We start from the raw sequence: 17,590 nt of genomic DNA, 5'->3' as shown, positions 1-17,590 counted from the left end.
GTCAAAATCCCTGGAGAAGGAAATGGCAACCCACTCCAGTATTCTTGTCTGGAAAATCCCATGGACGGAGAAGCCTGGTTGGCTACTGTCCATGGGGTCGCAAAGAGTCGGACACAACTGAGCGACTTCACTAAAGTCAAAAAAGACTTTTCGCACCACACCTCGCAGCATGTGGGATCCTATTTTCCCAACCAGGGCTCAAACCTATGCCCTTTGCGTTAAGAGCTCAGAGTCTTAACCACTGGACCACCAGGGAAGTCCTGCTCCCCTTCTCCCCACCACCACAAAGCCATTTTTAATTTAAAAAAGATCCTAAGGAAATAAACAGGATATCAGAAACAATTTAACTATAAAATTATCACATTTTTTTAAGATAGTGAAAAATTGGAAAGACCAAAATTATCAGGGAATATTTGGGTGAAAAAGATGGAGTCTAATGCAGGCATTAATGTTATGTTATATAGTGGAAGAGCTGTTTCTAAAATAATTCCTGTATTATCCTGCCCTAGGGAGAGGTGTGAGAGTCACACTCAGTATGGTCAGTCTTAGGTATTGTGTTTTCATTTGGAATACACTGTTTTGAGGGAATGAATCAGAGAAAACTTTGTATTGGCAGCATGACATGGTCACAGAAAGCTTTACCTTCAAATCTTGAGTCCTTAAGTCAACTTCTGTGAGTACGGTTGATCAGCACACATCAACTACCACTTCATAAAACGTCAGCCTGGATTACTGGGGCTAGAAGGGGGATGCTACATTTCCCAAAATTTCTTGTGCTAGGATTCTGGGCGTGAAGTAGGTTTTACCGTTTTGGATTTGAAAAGTGGAGGTACAGGCCACCTTCCTACTGCTTCAGCTGTTTGATTCTTCCCTTTCTTTCATTTGCCACATTTCCTCTATCAGCAGATCAAGATGAGTCTACCTTTGAAATAAGTGTCTATGATAAAATCCAACTCCTTCCCTATACCTCCACTGGTAACCCTGGTCCAAGCCACAGCCATCAGTTGCCTGGGTCAGTGTAATACCCTCCAAACCGTTGCCCCTGTTTCTACCCCTGCCTCAATCCCACATCTAATGTGAGCCTTTTGAAACCCAAGAGACACGTGGGACAGCTAACCATTTCCCTTAGTGCGTGTGTGCTCAATCACTTCAGTCGTGTCCGACTCTTTCACCCCATGGATATATGATTATCGCGGCAAGAATACTGGAGTGAGTTGCCATTTTCTCCTCCAGGGGATCTTCCCAACCCAGAGATAGAACCCCCCTCTCCTGTGGCTCTTCCACTGGCTGGTGGATCCTTTACCACTAGCATCACATGGGAAGCCCCATTTCCCTCAGGATAAAGCCAACGTCCTTACGACGGCCTCAAAACCCTGTAGGACCTGGGCCACTCACCCCACCTCTGATACTGTGTCCAGTCATGGTGTAAGCTCCAGCCAGTCTCCACGCTGATCCTGATTCTAGCCGCCTCCTACTGATCTGCTAGTTCACTTCTTCAGATACTTTTTCATCAAAGCCTACTCTATTTGTGACACTACCAGTCAGAGACTTAGTTTTAAAAAAAATTCCTAAGCAGCCATCACTGTCTACATGCTATTTACTTACCATCTCCCTCCCTCCTGGTAGAATGCAAATTCCACCAGGACAGAGGTTTTTCTGTCTTGTCACTGACCAGTCCTCAAACTGGAAGTGTACTGAGCACACAGACAGCACTCAGTACGTGTGTGGGGCTTTTTCTTCAGGTTTTCCAAGGTGCAACCTTTAGCTCTGTGGTTTTCCAGGTAGTTGAAGACTGTGGGTGTTTCCTGATCCCTGGATTGCAGTCACACAGGGTGTTCTGGAACCCATAGCTCCATCCTGGTCTCCGCCTTCCTGGTTTTAGCCAAGGCCATAGCTCCTCTGGTGGACCAGTTCTCCAGGGTTCTGATTCCTGGAGATTCAACCTAGGGCTCACACCTCCAACTTTCCAATAGGTCTAAAAATACGCACTTTCCTGTCTTAAACTTCTCTACTTAGGGTACCTAGAATGGTTTCTGTTTCTCCACTGAATCCTGAAAAGTCTGTAAGATAAAACTGTTGGGCCAATGATGATCAAAACTGCTTTTTTTTCCCGACCAACTGGGTCTTAAATGTAAATTAGCCAAATAGAAGGAAGTCCAACCTCTGCCTCAGCTTTCAGGGTGTTGCACCAGTGAGTGCTCCAATGGAAGGGGACAGAGTGCTTCAGAAGAACCAAGTCAGCAGCTGGCCACACAGAGGGGCTCCTAGAGTTGGTAACCTGTCTCCATGTTTTCAGATGATGTCCTTGAGACCTAACCCCACCCCAGTCTCCACCCTCCATCAGTAGAAGTGTGGCAGCTGAACCACAGTCCCAGAGCAGCTGTTAACATTGGTCACCACAGCTTAGCCCTCTTGAGGGGAATGCCCCAACTGCAATGTATCCTGCATGAGGCAAGGCGATGGATGTCACTTTTTCCACTGTGACTAAGGCTTCTCAGGTGGCGCAGTGGTAACGAATCTGCCTGCCAATGTAGGAGATGCAGGGGACACAGGTTCAATCCTGGGTCAGGAAGAGCCCCCACAGGAAATGGCAAGTTGCCCTGGCATTCTTGCCTGGAAAATTCCATGGACAGAGGAGCTTGGTGGGCTACAGTCCATGGTGTCACAAAGTCGGACATGACTGAGCATATTAACACATACCTAAGAAATAAGCCTCTTTTCCTTTAAAGAGCCAAGTGTGAATCAATTAGACCAGTGGGTAGGTCTGGGAGAATTAAAGGGCATTGTCTCTGATATTTTCAGCTAGATAAGAAATATCTGAAGTACAAGATACTTATTATTAACCAGGAAGGACTGTATTTGAGTGAGATGAAATCAGTAATAAAACAGCATGTTTATATATGTAACACACAATTTTGTAGTCTGAAAGAATATGCACTAAAATGTTAAAACTGGTTATTTTTAAAACTGGTATTTAGAGTAAAAGATAACTGAATATTAAAAAAATTCTACCTAGATAGACTTTATGATTTAACAATAGACAGCATTTTTTGATCATGGTGGTACCTATCATGAACCATCTATACCTGCCTTTCCTGTTTCCTCCCTCTGAACAAAACCCTGCCTCACAGGCAACAAGGACGGGTCCACCCATCCTTTTCTGCCAGTGCCCAGCCAAGGGTGGGTATGTGGTCTGCTGTATCAGAGACACAAGGCCAAAGCTCTTTGGGCCTCTGAAGCATATTCCTCCCTGATATGAGCAGAATGAGGAGAAAGTTCCTTTACTGCTATGTACTTTGCTTCCTGCTTTGGCTCTGAACACTCATTTTAAGAAACGATGCTAAGTTGTTATAGCCACTTTAGAATGCCAAAGATGGTGGAACACACGCATCCTAGAAAATCTTGATGCTTTGGCTGCCACCCAACCCTGGAACCATCTTATCTCCAGGCTGCTGGTTACATGAGATAATTAAACATCCCATTGCTTACATCACTGTCAGTCTAGTTTTCTGCTACTTGTGCTGATCCCATACTGATAGCAGCACTCTTCTGTCTTGCATAAGAAAAACTTTGTGTCCATTGTAATTTAAAAGCAACTTTATTTTAAAAAGTACTATTATCTCAATTTTTTAGAAAATGAGTAAAACTGAGCTTAGGGAAGTTAAGTAATTTTCCTCCAAAGTTATACTGATGGAGTTATATTCAAACTGAATCCGGACTCTAAAGCCCACATTCTGTCACTTACGTAGTTAAGAAATGAACATGCCTATAGTTTACTTTCCATGTCTTAACAAAATACATACACATAGATGCAGGTTTCAATAAATTTTCATCAATTTTCACTCATACGTGAACCTGGCTTTGGGCTTTTTACTCCTGTTACTTGTATTTATTTGTCGGTACAAATGTATGCTTTGGAGTCTTGTCCAAGAAAGCAGATGTGTCCTGTCTTCTCCTCACATTTCTACTGTCCAACCTGTATATCAGGAATATAAGACAGGCTATGGGGACTCTGATTCAGGGTCGTAACGTTCAATCCCCAATACACTTGAAATGGCACAACAGTGAGCTATAAAGTGATACATGCTCTTCCTCAAGTTTTTGTGGAATAATCAGAGAATTAAAGGCTGTGAAACGTCAAATGTCTACTGAGGCAGGGACTTTTGAGTTAGCCCAGAAAAGAAGAAGAGTTTTTGAACCAAACAAACCCAGAGAGGGACCACCTCCCTGGTGGTCCTGCAGTTAATACTCCATGCTTCCACTGAAGAGGGCACAGGTTGGATCCCTGGTCACGGACCTAAGATTTCCACACACCACAGCATGGCCCCGCGAAACCAAGAGAAAAGATTACAATGGAGACTTACTGGCAAGGCATTAGCTGTAGAAAAGGAGCAAACATAAAAGCTCAGAGAACAAAAATGCAGCTGGTTCATCAAAACTGTCTTAGACCAAATAGGACTTCCATGGCACATGTCTTCAAGACCCTTTCTGCTCAGCTGCCCTCTACAGTGATGAGAGAAACCAGAACAGCACCATCTAGCAGAGCTCAATGAGCTCTTACCTAAGAAGGGGCAATGTGGGGACTACATAGTCAATCCCGCCTCCTAGCTGCTGATGAGGCAGCTTGAAGGGCTTAGTGAAAAGCCCAGCGGTGATGAATTTCAAAACAGGCTCAAGGAACAGAAGGGTTTCCCTGGTGGCTCAGACAGAAAACGAATCTGCCTGCAATGCTGACAGACCTAGGTTCAATCCCTGGCTTGAGAAGATCCCTTGGAGAAGAGAATGGCAACCCACTCCAGTATGCCTGCCTGGAGAACTCCATGGACAGAGGAGTCTGGTATTAGTCCATGGTGTTGCAAAGAGTCAGACAAAACAGAGGAACTAACACAAGAACAGAAAGGAGACTAAAGAAAGACTTCCTAAACCTCTAGGGCCAGCTACATCAGGAGGGAGCATTTCTCATGGAACCTGTGTGGTTCCCAACTGTTTCAGAGGCAGTTTGCTAAGCTCGAAGCAAAGGGAGCTGCAATGCTGTGTCTAATGACCAGACACTGCAGCAGGCGGCTTTCCCTAACCTCCAAGGTGTCTCCATGACCCTGCTCTGCAGACAAGGAATAAGGAAAGAGACGCTGCTCCTCAGGGACCACACACTGGATGGGTCAAGAGTGTGCTGAGCTTCTGAAAGGAACAAGACAACACAATGAACTACAAGCCCAGTGCAGCCAGGGACAGTGGGATCCAAGCCGATGCCAGGACAGGAGACAGAGGCAGGCTTCTCAAACTTAAAGCTTCTGAAGTGAGAGGTCATCTGTCAAGTGTTGATGAGGTCATTATTCATTCATCTCTACTTTCTTTTTCACCCAGGGTTGTTTTTCAGCAGTATTTGAGTTGGTGGGGTGATAATTATCTACGAGCAGTCACAGGTTTCTTCTGAGAAATAATTTAAGTGGAGCTGGAAGAGGTGAGGGTGGGAGGAATGAGTCCTGGGACCACCGTGACACCCAAAGGCACCTGTAGGGCTGGGAGGAGTCAAGTCTTTGCTTTCCTCTCTTCTGATGGCACCTATGGCTAGGGGCTCACAGCAATGAACAGGAAGTGCTTGCCTAAGATGCTTAGGAGGAAAAAGGGCACAGAGAGGCCCAAACCCAAACCTTCAGAGCATCAGTCCAGAGGGACGGGACATGGAGTAAGAATGTGGGAAGAAGCAGTTCCATTCATCTTTTCTGAGAGATCCTTGGAATCTCTCTATTGTTTGAAAACACTCAGGCGAAGGAAAACAACTAACATTTATTGAGCTCCTACAGTGTATGTCCAGCCTTGTGCAAGGACACTTCATCGACAGTATTCCACAGCATCCTCACGCCAACCCTGTGAGGTAGGTATAGTCCTCGATTTGTCAGATGAGGACTCTGAGGCTCAGAAAGGTTAGGTAGTTTGTTCAGTCACACAATTAGTACTGGACAGAACTGAGGTTGAGTCTCAGACTCCAGACATCTCTGTTCTCTCTCAAACGCTGCCTCTTGGGAGGAAGGAGGGAGCAATAGCGTCTCCTACCCTGAGAACCAAGACATCCCCAGAGAAGGAGCCTGTCCTTGCCCAGACCGACCCTTCTCTGCCTGGGGAGGGTGCAGTCTGCTCAACAGCCAAGACATAAATATAAAAATAAATAGCAGGGACCAACCCCCTAGCAGCGAGGGTGTGCGGTTTCCTCACTGTGGGAAGGTCATCGTGCTGTTCACAGCCACCGTGGAAGGGAGCCACGTGCGGGCCCTGTGGGGAAAACTGGGACAATGGCTGGAGTGGGTGGGCTGAACAGGCCCCTTCTGGGTCGAACAGATTTGAGAACAAAACGTCTGGAGCAGGCAGCAGTCGTGGGCACAGTCACCACCGTCCTCCATCTGCTCGCTTTACCGGTGTCTGTGATCCAGCAGGGATTCGAAGTTGGGAGAACAGACAAGTTTGTGCTTTATGTGTCCCAGGACTGTCATGTCGCCTGTCCTGCTGTCTCCAAGGCCCACGGACACCAGCTCCTGCCAATCAACAGAGACGGAGATGAAAGACAAGACCACACAGCCCACTGCTCAGTCCTATGATTTTAATGTGATGATCCCAAGAGCCCTTCCCCCGTACTCAGCACCAAGTCATCAACATCCTGAACAGCCTCCACCCCGACCGGGCTCTCTCTCACCTGCAGGAAAGAGCAAGTGGTCCCCATCGTCACGTCCAGAGTCACCTTGCCGAGGAGGAGCTGCACCTTCCCCGACTTGCGGATGAGCAGCTTGCCGACCTGTCCCTCTGTCAGGTCAGCCAGGGTGCAAGTGTTCTCTGCCAGCCTGGCTTCCTGTGAATACGATCAGGGGACGGAAATGGCTGAGGAGCTGTCTCCTCCATCCTTCAAGAACAAACCCTTTCCCAAAGGGAGGCATCAGCAGCAAAGGTTAGAATGAGCTCCCCAGACTTCCTTGGTGGTCCAGTGGCTAAGACTCTGAACTCCCAATGCAGGGAACTAGACCCCACATGCCACAGCTAAGAGTAAGCATGCCACAACTAACACCCCAACACAGGGATCAAACCCGGGTCTCCTGCATTGCAGACAGACGCATTACTGTCTGATCCACCAAAGAAGCCCTTTAAAAAAAGAAAAATACTAAAAAAAAAAAGAATCAAAGAATGAGTTTCCCAGAGAGGGCCTTTTCCTGGGAATGCCTGCCACTGGTCAATAAACAAAACAAAAAACACCCAAACCACAGATAAATGGACAAAATATCAGTAACTGCTGAAGCTAGGTGATGGTACATGAGAACTTATATTCTCTCATTTGTATATGTTCAAAATAGTTCACTGTGAAAAATAAACACACTCACAATTTGGGCTGAAGCACAGAGCCCCAAGCCCCTTGCAGGCAGAAAGAACAAATGCGTATTATTCTCGAATTTCACTACGGGCGACACCACTCTGCTTCCCCCTCCAGGTGGCTATTTCCCCTCCAGGTCCTGCGCATCTTCACAGCACTCACTGACGAGCATACCCGGTCTTTCTCTTGCTTTATCACCACCATCTGCCCGTCCTCGCTCTGCACCTCCGTCTTGATGGGCTTGATGTCCTGAGTGGGTGGCTGGCCGGGCAGTGAGTCTGGCAGCTGCAGGAACAGCAGCTCTTCCTCCTGCGTGAGGCTCAGCTCCCTGAGCAGCTCTGCCACAGACACATCCTTCGGGAGGGCCGGGATCTTCCTGGCTGCTCTGAGAGGAGCCTTCATCTTGGCTTCCTCATCCTCATCTCGGGGCTCCTCTTTTACTGCCCGAGATAACAGAAAGGGAAGGCTATCAGAGGCCACATCTAGGCCATCTCACTGCACCCACCCCTTCCACCTGATCTGCTCCACTGTCACTCAGCCAAGAAGCTGGAGGGAAACTTTGTGCTTAGAAAGAGGGATCCAATAGTCATGTGACTTATTTTAAAAAGGGTGGTCCAGTGACTAAGAATCCTCCTGCCAATGGCAGAGGACACAGGTTCGAACCTTGGTCTGGGGAAGAGTCCACGTACCGCAGAGCAACTAAGCCCACGTGCCACAACTACTGAGCCTGTGCTCCAGAGCCCAGGAGCCGCAACTACTGAAGCCTGCAGGCCCTAGAGCCTGTGCTTGGCAATAAGAGAAGTCACTGCAATGAGAAGTCCACACACCACAACAAAGAGTAGCCCCCACTTGCTGCAGCTACAGAAAGCTGGTATGGACCAATGAAGACCCAGCACAGCCAAAAATACATAAACAAATCTTAAAACAGTCAGGCAGGCTTACTCCTGCGGGAACAGCTGGAGAAAAGGAGACGAGACCTTAACTGACACAGAGTACCTTTCACAGCAGACATGTCCACCTCCATATCCTCTTCCTTGGGGCCAGCCAGCCGTGGTTTAACATCTGCTTCCTCATTCTCTTCCTTAAAAAGCCAGCCCGAGTGAGCCAGCGGGAGTTGCACAGGCATATTTCGAATATCATTCCTAAGCCCAGGGTCATCGATGAACTGCCAAAGAAAAGTCGGGGGTCACACAGCAGGGCCAGCATACACACGTACCTGGAGGGCAATCCACCTTGCCCAGTCACTCGGTCGTGTCTGACTGTAGCCCTCCAGAGTCCTCTGTCCATGGAATTTTCCAGGCAACAATACTGGAGTGGGTTGCCGTTTCCTTCTCCAGGGGATCTTCATGACCCAGGGATCGAACCTGTGTCTCTTGCATCTTCTGCACTGCAGGTGGATTCTTTACACCACTGAGCCACCTGGAAGCCCACAGTCCATCTTAGCTCTTTTCTAATCAAAGATTCCTGCCACTCACCAGACTTTCAGGACATTAGCTTCCCCCATCCTGGTTCCCTGGAAGTGCTTTTCATCACAAAAGAAGCCCCTTCCCCTAGTCCACTGGTACCTACATCATCCTTCTCCAGCATGCGCAGGATCTGTTTTGTTTCTTCATCTGTCTCCCTCTTCTCCTTTTTGATGTTGATGATGTGAGAGGGCCCCACATCTGACATATCCACGGTCTTATCCCAGTTCCCTGTGGAAAACCACCCATAGTTCACCAGGAGTGAGGGAGGAGCCAACAGCAAGGAAGGCTAAACTGGGAGCAAGGGGGGAATACCACCACCCTGGTCCTTCTCTTGGGCAGTCTGCACTGAAATCCACTGATTCCTTCCTCCCAGAGCCCCGGCAGCTTTGTACCCTTTTTCTTCATCATTTCGGCAGGGCCCTGCTCGAAGATGGAGTGGGACTGGATCACTTCTGGGCGCCCCCGGCCCCGTCCATGGCCGTCTCGCTGTCGGTCTCTGTCCCTTTCACGCTTCTCTTTCTTGACAGTTACTTCTTCCTTGGGCCTGGAAAAGCGAATGGGTCAAAGGAAACTACTGATGTCACCTGCATCCGAGAACTGGTCTCATTCTCCCACACCACTCTGCTCCACCAGAGGGGAGTTTATGAGCCAACAACTATATCATGAGAAGCACAGCACCCACCTGTGTGGGTGGTCTAGCACCTTTTTCACTTCCTTGATGAGGCAGAGTCCTTCAGTTTACTGTACTTTACCTTTTTGAAGAACTATAACACAAAAGGTGAATTATAGGGACTGCCCCCAAATGTGGATTTTTTTTTTTTTTTTTTTGGTATTGACTGAAAGCAAGAAAGTTGCAATGCAAAAGAACGTAAGGGAAAACCTGATCCATCTCTGCCCAAACTATTGGCTCTCAACTCTGGCTATAAAACATAATCTCTCTCTGAAGTAAGTCAAAGAAGGAGAATTGTATAACATCCCTTATATGTGGAATCTAAAAGGAAATTATACATATGAATTTACTTCAAAACAGAAAGAGACTCACAGACTTAGAAATTGAACTTGTGGCTGAGTGTACACACTGCTATATTTAAAATGTATAACCAACAAGGACCTGCTGTATAGCACACAGAACTCTGCTCAATGTTATGTGGAGGCCTGGATGAGAGGGGAGTTTGGGGGAGAATGGATACATGTATATGTATGGCCAAGTCCCTTCACTGTTAATCTAAAACTATCACAACATTGTTAAATGGTTATACCCCAATAAAAAATTAAAAGTTAAAAAAAAAAGATAATCACTGTTTCACTGCAAATAAGTTAAAACAATTTTAAGGATGGATTCCCAGGCATCAGTATTTTTTTAAAGCTTGCACATACGAATCACCTGGGAGCCAGGGTCAGCAATCACTACTACAAAGAACTAAATCTACAAATTAAAACTTCCGAGCCACCTACTTAGTTATTTCCCCAAAGGTCCAAATTCAGAGCATGTAAACAAAGGGGCAAGGCTTCCCAGGTGGCACTAGTGGTAAAGAATGTAGGAGACACAAGAGATGCAGGTTCAATCCCTGGGTTGGGAAGATCCCCTGGAGCAGGGAATGGCGACCCACTCCAGTATTCTTGCCTGGAGAATCCCATGGACAGAGAAGCCTGGCGGGCTACGGTCCATGGGGTGGCAAAGAGTCGGACTCAAGTAAGCGACTGAGCACACACGCACAAACAAGGCGCGAGTATTCAGGAGGCCTAGCTACTTACTCTTCCTTGATCTTCCGACTGATGATATTTGGGGTGAAGGTTTTCTGAAAGTAAAATACAGGAGTCACTGATTTGGTAAATTCTGGTCCCAAAGTACAGAGGAAAAGAAAAACTTCCAAAGGGCATCTTCCATGGATGAAGACCAAAATGGCTCTCTCTGGCACATTCCATACTGTTATCAAAGATTTACTGAAATGGACAGGTGCTTGAAAAGGAGGCATGTCATGCCAAGGCAACAGTGAAGCTATATATAGAAGGGGGCATCAAAAAACATTTAAATGGCAGCCTCAGTTTCTGCCTCCTCAAAGAACAACCCTTCAGGACTCTAACAGCAGAGGAATTTACCTACTCTCACACTTCATCTTCAAATTTCTATGAAGACCAGACAGTATTATAGAGAATGAGCTCTACCAGCAAGGTTCAAATGGGAAAGACAGATCTGCCAGCATTCACAAACTGATGATTGGGTTAGACTGCCACCAGAATTTATAAAGGGAAACTGAGGTCTTCAAAAACTGGCTGCTTTATGCTCTGTCATCTTCCCCACTCTCTTTACAGTCTACCCTTCACATCTACAGTCACAAACATAATAGAAGACACAGAGGCTCTAATATCACACCTAAGACTCAATATTTTGGACCAGAAGTCTGCACACTGGGATCCAGAGCAAATTCAGAACTCTCTTAAATTGCAGGCAAAGTTTATGTCTGCGTGGCTTTCATGGGTTTCTGAAAGGTATCCAAGACACACCAAAAGGAAATAAACCCTGCTCAAGTTGCTTCTGAGCTAATTAGGATTCTCTGCTCTTCAGCCATCTCTGAGAGCCATGTCAACATCTTGGACCCAGTATCTTGACTTGAAGGTAGGGCAGGCTCCCCAGAAATTGCAGGCGGAAGTCTGAAGACAAGATTCGCAAGGCCCAACATCACGCCTGGCACACGGTAGGCCCTTCAGTTAAACCCCCAACTGCCTGGAATTCAGCGTAGTCGGGTACCTTCTTGACTCCCCCGAGGGTGAGGTCCCTGGAGCGGATGGAGGGAAGGCGGCCCGGGGTGAGGGGAGGTGCCGGCCTTCGCCCAATAAGCCCCCGCGCCCCAGAAAGAAGGGGTCGGGGCCCTCCCGGAGCGCTGGGCTCGCCCGCGGCGTTTCCTTCCGACATGATGCCTGAGAAAGAAGGCGAAAAGGGGTAACGAAGTCACTCGAGGGAGAAGGACTCGCGGACCCTGAGCGGAACCCCACCCACGTGGCCTCCCGCCCCCCCCGAGTCGGCGCGTCCCTCCGGCAGCGACTCAGCTCCTCCCCCTCCCACGTGGCAGGACTCCCCGGAACACCCCGGCTAGGGCCCTTGGCTCGCCTTCTCTCCAGGCCCCCGGCCAGGCACGAGGCAAAGACGCACCCCTCCGCACCCAGGCTGTAGTTCAACACCATGCACGTCCCGATTTCACCTCCGACGCGACGCGCAGCGGGTTCCGAGTCTCGGCGCCGGGCGGAAGTCTGCGTGGCAGGGCCAGGGCGCCGCCATCTTGTCGCGAGGCGGAAGTGATGTTGGTGGGCGGGGCCGGGCTACAGTATTTATCCCGCGGCGTCTCGCTCCCCTCCGCCTTCTCTTCCCGGTTCTTCCCGGAGTCGGGAAAAGCTGGGTTGAGAGGGCGAAAAAGGAAGAGGGGAAGGGTCTAGGGGAGGGGTACGTTCGCGGGGTCTTGGCCCCAGGCATAAGGTGGGGGCGTCCAGTTCAGGTCTAGGGGCCGAGAGGCCGTCTGGACGCAACGTGGGAGTTCGCCGCTGGGGAGCCTCGGGGTCGAGACTCGGGATGGGGCGGGGATGCGGGGCAGAGAGCGAGACCCCGACTCAGAGTCCTGGACCTCTAGGCTGGGCCCGGCCGAGCCTCGATTGCCGGCTTGATGATGACCTTGGAGTGGTCACTGCACCTCCGGGCTGCGTTCTTGCCCTTGTTCGGGGGATCTTTTCGTCGGACTCCTGATGGGGTCCTGGAGTGGGGCTGTGGACATGGGGCCGTGAGCACAGTGCTGGAGCAGCTGCAGCGGTTGAAGCGGGTGCCTCAATCGCACCTGCCCTAGGCTCGTGACTATGGGTCCTTGTATACACGCTTGTTCCAATCTTGGAACCTGAAAAACGAAGTTTTTCTACTGGGAGGGACAGATTTAAAGTTTCGTCGTGCCTCTGACGTTTGTAATTAAACATAAAAAATGTCCTTTACTGTCATTCTCTCCACTCCCAAACCATGTAAAAACCATGTAACTTTAGAGATAACTTGAGGGAAGAGAAACATTTGTTAGAATTTCACACAGAGTAACTATTAAAACTTTTGCAATGTATTCCAGCCCCATCACAGAGATTTCATATTGTACCACAATTTTGAATCCTCCCTTTTCAGATAACATTTCTTTGTGGCTGTATCAAACAACTGCATAATTCTTGGGTGGCTGTGTCATGATTTGCCTGTGTCGCTGTTTGGCCACAAAATGGTTCCTTTTTCCTGTTGTAAATACTACTGTTTTGAACATCTGGTGCCTTTAAAGTACTTTAGTCTTTGGGGTTCTATTCCTAGGACAAATTTCCAGACTTGAGATAACTGGTCAAAAGAAGATGTACTTTAATTTTTTTTTTTTTTTTTTTTTTTTTGCTTTGAAGTAATAGTAGATACATGAGTAGTTGTAAGAAATAGTGCAGAGGGACTACCCTGGTGACTCAGTAGCTAAGACTTGCGGCTCCCAAGACAGGAGGTCTGGGTTTGATCCCTGATCAGGCAACTGTTTCACATGCCTCAACAAAGATGAAGATTCCAAGTGTGGCAACTAACACTTGGCACAGCCAAATAAATAAATAGGTTAAAAAAAAGCATGTGGAGATACCAAGTATGCTTTACTTAGTTTCCCCAGTGGCACCATATTGTAGACTAGTATAGTATCACAACCAAAATATCGACATTGATCGTCACATACAAGACGGTCCTTCACCACAAGGATCCCTCAAGTGCCCTTTTATAGCCGCACTTCCCTCCTTCTCACCCCTCCCTGGTAGTTACTAATCTGTTCTCTATCTTTATACTTTTGTTATTTCCAGAGTGGAAATCATTCAAAGATGGAAAACAGTGTGTGACTTCTTGGGATTTCTTTGTTCACTCAGCATAATTCTCTGGAGATGATCCAAGCTGTTGCATGTTATCATGCATGTATAACTAGTTCATTCCTTTGTATTGCTGAATTTCCATGGTTTATTTATTCATCCTTCGAAGAACATCTGGGTTGTTTTTAGTTAGGGGCCATCATGAATAAAGCTGCTATGAACATAACATGTACAGGTTTTTGTATGTTTTTCTTTCTCTGGGATAAATGCCCACAAGCGCAATTGTTGGGTTGAATGATAGTTGTATGCTTCATTTTATCGGAAACTGCCAAGCTGTTTCCATAGTGGCTATTCCTTTTTGAACATGCACATTTTATGGTTGTTCGTACATATTGCTGAATTACTTTCAAAAAGGATTGTGCCGATATGCATCACTGATAAAAATGTATACATGAATGTATATCATATATGAGAATATACGTAACATTTTACCACATTGTTTTGAGTACTGGCTTTCAAAAATTTAACCTGTCAATTTAATAATATTATAGTAAAATTTTGTTGTGTTGGTTTCTAAATCAGACTTTTTTCAACTTTTCTCCATATTGGTTTCATGATAAACTAAACCTAACCAATGGCAACCCACTCCAGTGTTCTTTCCTGGAGAATCCCAGGGATGGGGGAGCCTGGTGGGCCACCATCTATGGGGTCACACAGAGTCAGACACGACTGAAGTGACTTAGCAGCAGCAGCAGCAGCAGCAGCAAACCTAACCAAAGGAGAACACTTCCCGTCCCCTACAGAGCTACACGCAATAGCTCTTAGCTTCTCACTGAGGCACTAGAACTGCTTTGATTTCATTCTCTGGGCTTTGAGGTCCACCAGCTTTCTCGCAGCTCCTAGGTTTTTGTTTTGTTCTGTTTTTTGTTTTGTTTTTTTTTACAGAGACACTTATTCACTATAGAAAGTTTGGAAAATTTTAAGAAGCATCCCAATATATAGAGATATGGATATAAGTGTATGGGCTTCCCTTATGGCTCAGTGATAAACAATCCGCCCACAATGGAGTAGAGGCAGGAGACTCAGGTTCAACCCGTGGGTTCAGAAGATACCCTGGAGGAGGGCATGGCAACCTACTCTATTATTCTTGCCTGGAGGATCCCATGGTCAGAGGAGCCTGGCGGGCTACAGTCCATGGGGTTGTAAAGAGTCAGACACAACTGAAGCGACTGAGCACAGCACATGGGTATATATGTATATGTACACATAGAAAGACACACACAGTTGAATACTACTCAGCCATAAAAAAGAATGAAAACTTGCCATTTGCATACCATTTACCTGGATGGACTTGAAGGGCATTATGCTAAGTGAAATTAGTAAGACAAGAGAAAGATACTGTATGGTATTACTTGTATATGTAATCTAAACAATACAAAACACTAGTGAATGTAACAAAAAAGCAGACTCACAGATATTGAGAACAAACTAGTGGTTACCAGTGGGAAGAGGGAAGTGAGAAGGGGCAATGTAGGAGGAGGGGATTAAGAGGTACAAACTGTTAGGTATAAATGTATAAAATGAGCTACAAGGATATATTATACAAATTGGAGAATATAGCCAATATTTTATAAATGCAAATGGAGTCTAATAACAACTCTATATCAAAAAAACAACTTGATTAAAAAATGGGCAGAACTGAACATTTTTTGAAAGAAGAAATGCACATGTTGAGCATGAAAAGATGCTCAATACTACTAATTATGAAAGAAATACAAATCAAAACCACAATGAGATATCACCTCACACTTGTCAGAAAGGCGGTTATCATTTGTACACTGTTGGTGGGAATGTAAATTGGTGCAGCCGCTGTGGAAAATTGTATGGAGGTTTCTCAAAAAACTAAAAATAGAACTACCATATGACCCAGCAATTCCACTCCTGAGTATATGTCTGAAGAGAAGAAAAACACTGATTTGAAAAGATGCATGCACCCCAATGTTCACAGCAGCATTATTTATAAGTGCCAAGAGATAGAACCTAAGTGTCATAAGAAACAACCTAAGATGAATGGATAAAGAAGATGTGGTACATATATATATACATATACAATGAAATACTCAGTTCAGTTCAGCTCAGTTCAGTCTCTCAGTCATGTCCGGCTCTTTGTGACCCCATGGACTGCAGCACATCAGGCTTCCCTGTCCATCACCAACTCCCAGTTTACTCAAACTCATGTCCATCAAGTTGATGATGCCATCCAACTATCTCATCCTCTGTCGTTCCCTTCTCCTCTTGCCTTCAATCTTTCCCAGAATTAGGGTCTTTTCAAATGAGTCAGCTCTTCACATCAGGTACCCAAAGTATTGGAGTTCCAACTTCAGCATCAGTCCTTCCAATGAATATTCAGGACTGATTTCCTTTAGGATGGACTGGTTGGATCTCCTTGCAGTCCAAGGAACTCTCAAGAGTCTTCTCCAACACCACAGTTCAAAAGCATCAATTCTTTGGCACTCAGCTTTCTTTATAGTCCAACTATCACATCCATACATGACCACTGGCAAAACCATAGCAAGTCTGCCACTGTTTCCACTCTTTCTCCATCTATTTGCCATGAAGTGATGGGACCAAATGCCATGATCTTTGTTATCCGAATGTTGAGCTTTAAGCCAACTTTTTCACTCTCCTCCTTCACCCTCATCAAGGGGCTCTTTAGTTCTTCACTTTCTGCCATAAAGGTGGTGTCATCTGCACATCTGAGGTTACTGATATTTCTCCCAGCAATCTTGATTCCAGCTTGTGCTTCATCCAGCCCAGCGTTTCTCATGATGTACTCTGCATATAAGTTAAATAAGCAGGGTGACAATATACAGCCTTGACGTACTCCTTTTCCTATTTGGAACCAGTTCCATGTCCATTTCTAACTGTTTCTTCCCGACCTGCATACAGATTTCTCAAGAGGCAGGTCAGGTGGTCTAGTATTCCCATCTCTTTCAGAATTTTCCACAGTTTATTGTGATCCACCCAGTCAAAGGCTTTGGCATAGTCAATAAAGCAGAAATAGATGTTTTTCTGGAACTCTCTTGCTTTTTCCATGATCCAGCAGATGTTGGCAATTTGATCTCTGGTTCCTCTGCCTTTTCTAAAACCAGCTTGAACATCTGGAAGTTCACGGTTCATGTATTGTTGAAGCCTGGCTTGGAGAATTTTGAGCATTACTTTACTAGCATGTGAGATGAGTGCAATTGTGCGGTAGTTTGAGCATTCTTTGGCATTGCCTTTCTTAGGGGTTGGAATGAAAACTAACCTTTTCCAGTCCTGTGGCCACTGCTGAGTTTTCCAAATTTGCTGGCATATTGAGGGCAACACTTTCACAGCATCATCTTTTAGGTTTTGAAATAGCTCAACTGGAATACCATCACCTCCACTAACTATGTTCGTAGTGATGCTTCATAAGGCCCACTTGACTTCACATTCCAGGATGTCTGCCTCTAGGTGAGTGATCACACCATCGTGATTATCTGGGTCATGAAGATCTTTTTTGTACAGTTCTTCTGTGTATTCTTTCCACCTCTTCTTAATGATCTTCTGCTTCTGTTAGGTCCAGATCATTTCTGTCCTTTATTGAGCCCATCTTTGCATAAAATGTTCCCTTGGTATCTCTAATTTTCTTGGAGATCTCTAGTCTTTCCCATTCTATTGTTTTCCTCTATTTCTTTGCACTGATCACTGAGGAAGGCTTTCTTATCTCTCCTTGCTATTCTTTGGAACTCTGCATTGAAATGGGTATATTTTTGCTTTTCTCGTTTGCTTTTGGCTTCTTTTCTTTTCACAGCTATTTGTAAGGCCTCCTCAGACAGCCATTTTGCTTTTTTGCATTTCTTTTTCTTCGGGATGGTCTTGCTCCCTGTCTCCTGTACAATGTCAC

At 46.2% G+C, this 17,590-nt stretch overlaps 1 protein-coding gene across 1 annotated transcript; it reads right to left on the bottom strand.

The window, feature by feature from the left end:
- Nucleotides 1–6,219: 6,219 nt before the first annotated feature.
- POLR3D (RNA polymerase III subunit D) lies at nt 6,220–12,118 on the bottom strand. Its single transcript, XM_055578697.1, has 9 exons — nt 11,982–12,118; nt 11,570–11,739; nt 10,576–10,619; nt 9,213–9,364; nt 8,924–9,048; nt 8,351–8,519; nt 7,529–7,794; nt 6,689–6,841; nt 6,220–6,530 (listed from the first exon to the last, which is right to left on the bottom strand). Exons 1-9 carry the CDS (start codon nt 12,001–12,003, stop codon nt 6,408–6,410), a joined length of 1,224 nt encoding a protein of 407 aa, XP_055434672.1. The 5' UTR covers nt 12,004–12,118; the 3' UTR covers nt 6,220–6,407.
- Nucleotides 12,119–17,590: the final 5,472 nt, after the last annotated feature.

The sequence above is a fragment of the Bubalus kerabau genome, chromosome 4 (assembly GCF_029407905.1).
Source record: "Bubalus kerabau isolate K-KA32 ecotype Philippines breed swamp buffalo chromosome 4, PCC_UOA_SB_1v2, whole genome shotgun sequence".
NCBI lineage: Eukaryota > Metazoa > Chordata > Mammalia > Artiodactyla > Bovidae > Bubalus > Bubalus kerabau.
Note: the sequence above shows the minus strand (reverse complement) of the source record. Positions and strands in the feature narration are given on the sequence as shown.

Excerpts from the sequence above, each read along its gene's own strand:
- POLR3D (XM_055578697.1), bottom strand. The coding sequence starts at position 12,003 with ATGGTGTTGAACTACAGCCTGG. Across the intron at positions 11,740-11,981 it reads GGTGTTGAACTACAGCCTGG|GCATCATGTCGGAAGGAAAC; the intron begins GTGCGGAGGGGT and ends CTTCTTTCTCAG. Across the intron at positions 9,049-9,212 it reads CGAAATGATGAAGAAAAAGG|GGAACTGGGATAAGACCGTG; the intron begins GTACAAAGCTGC and ends GGTTTTCCACAG.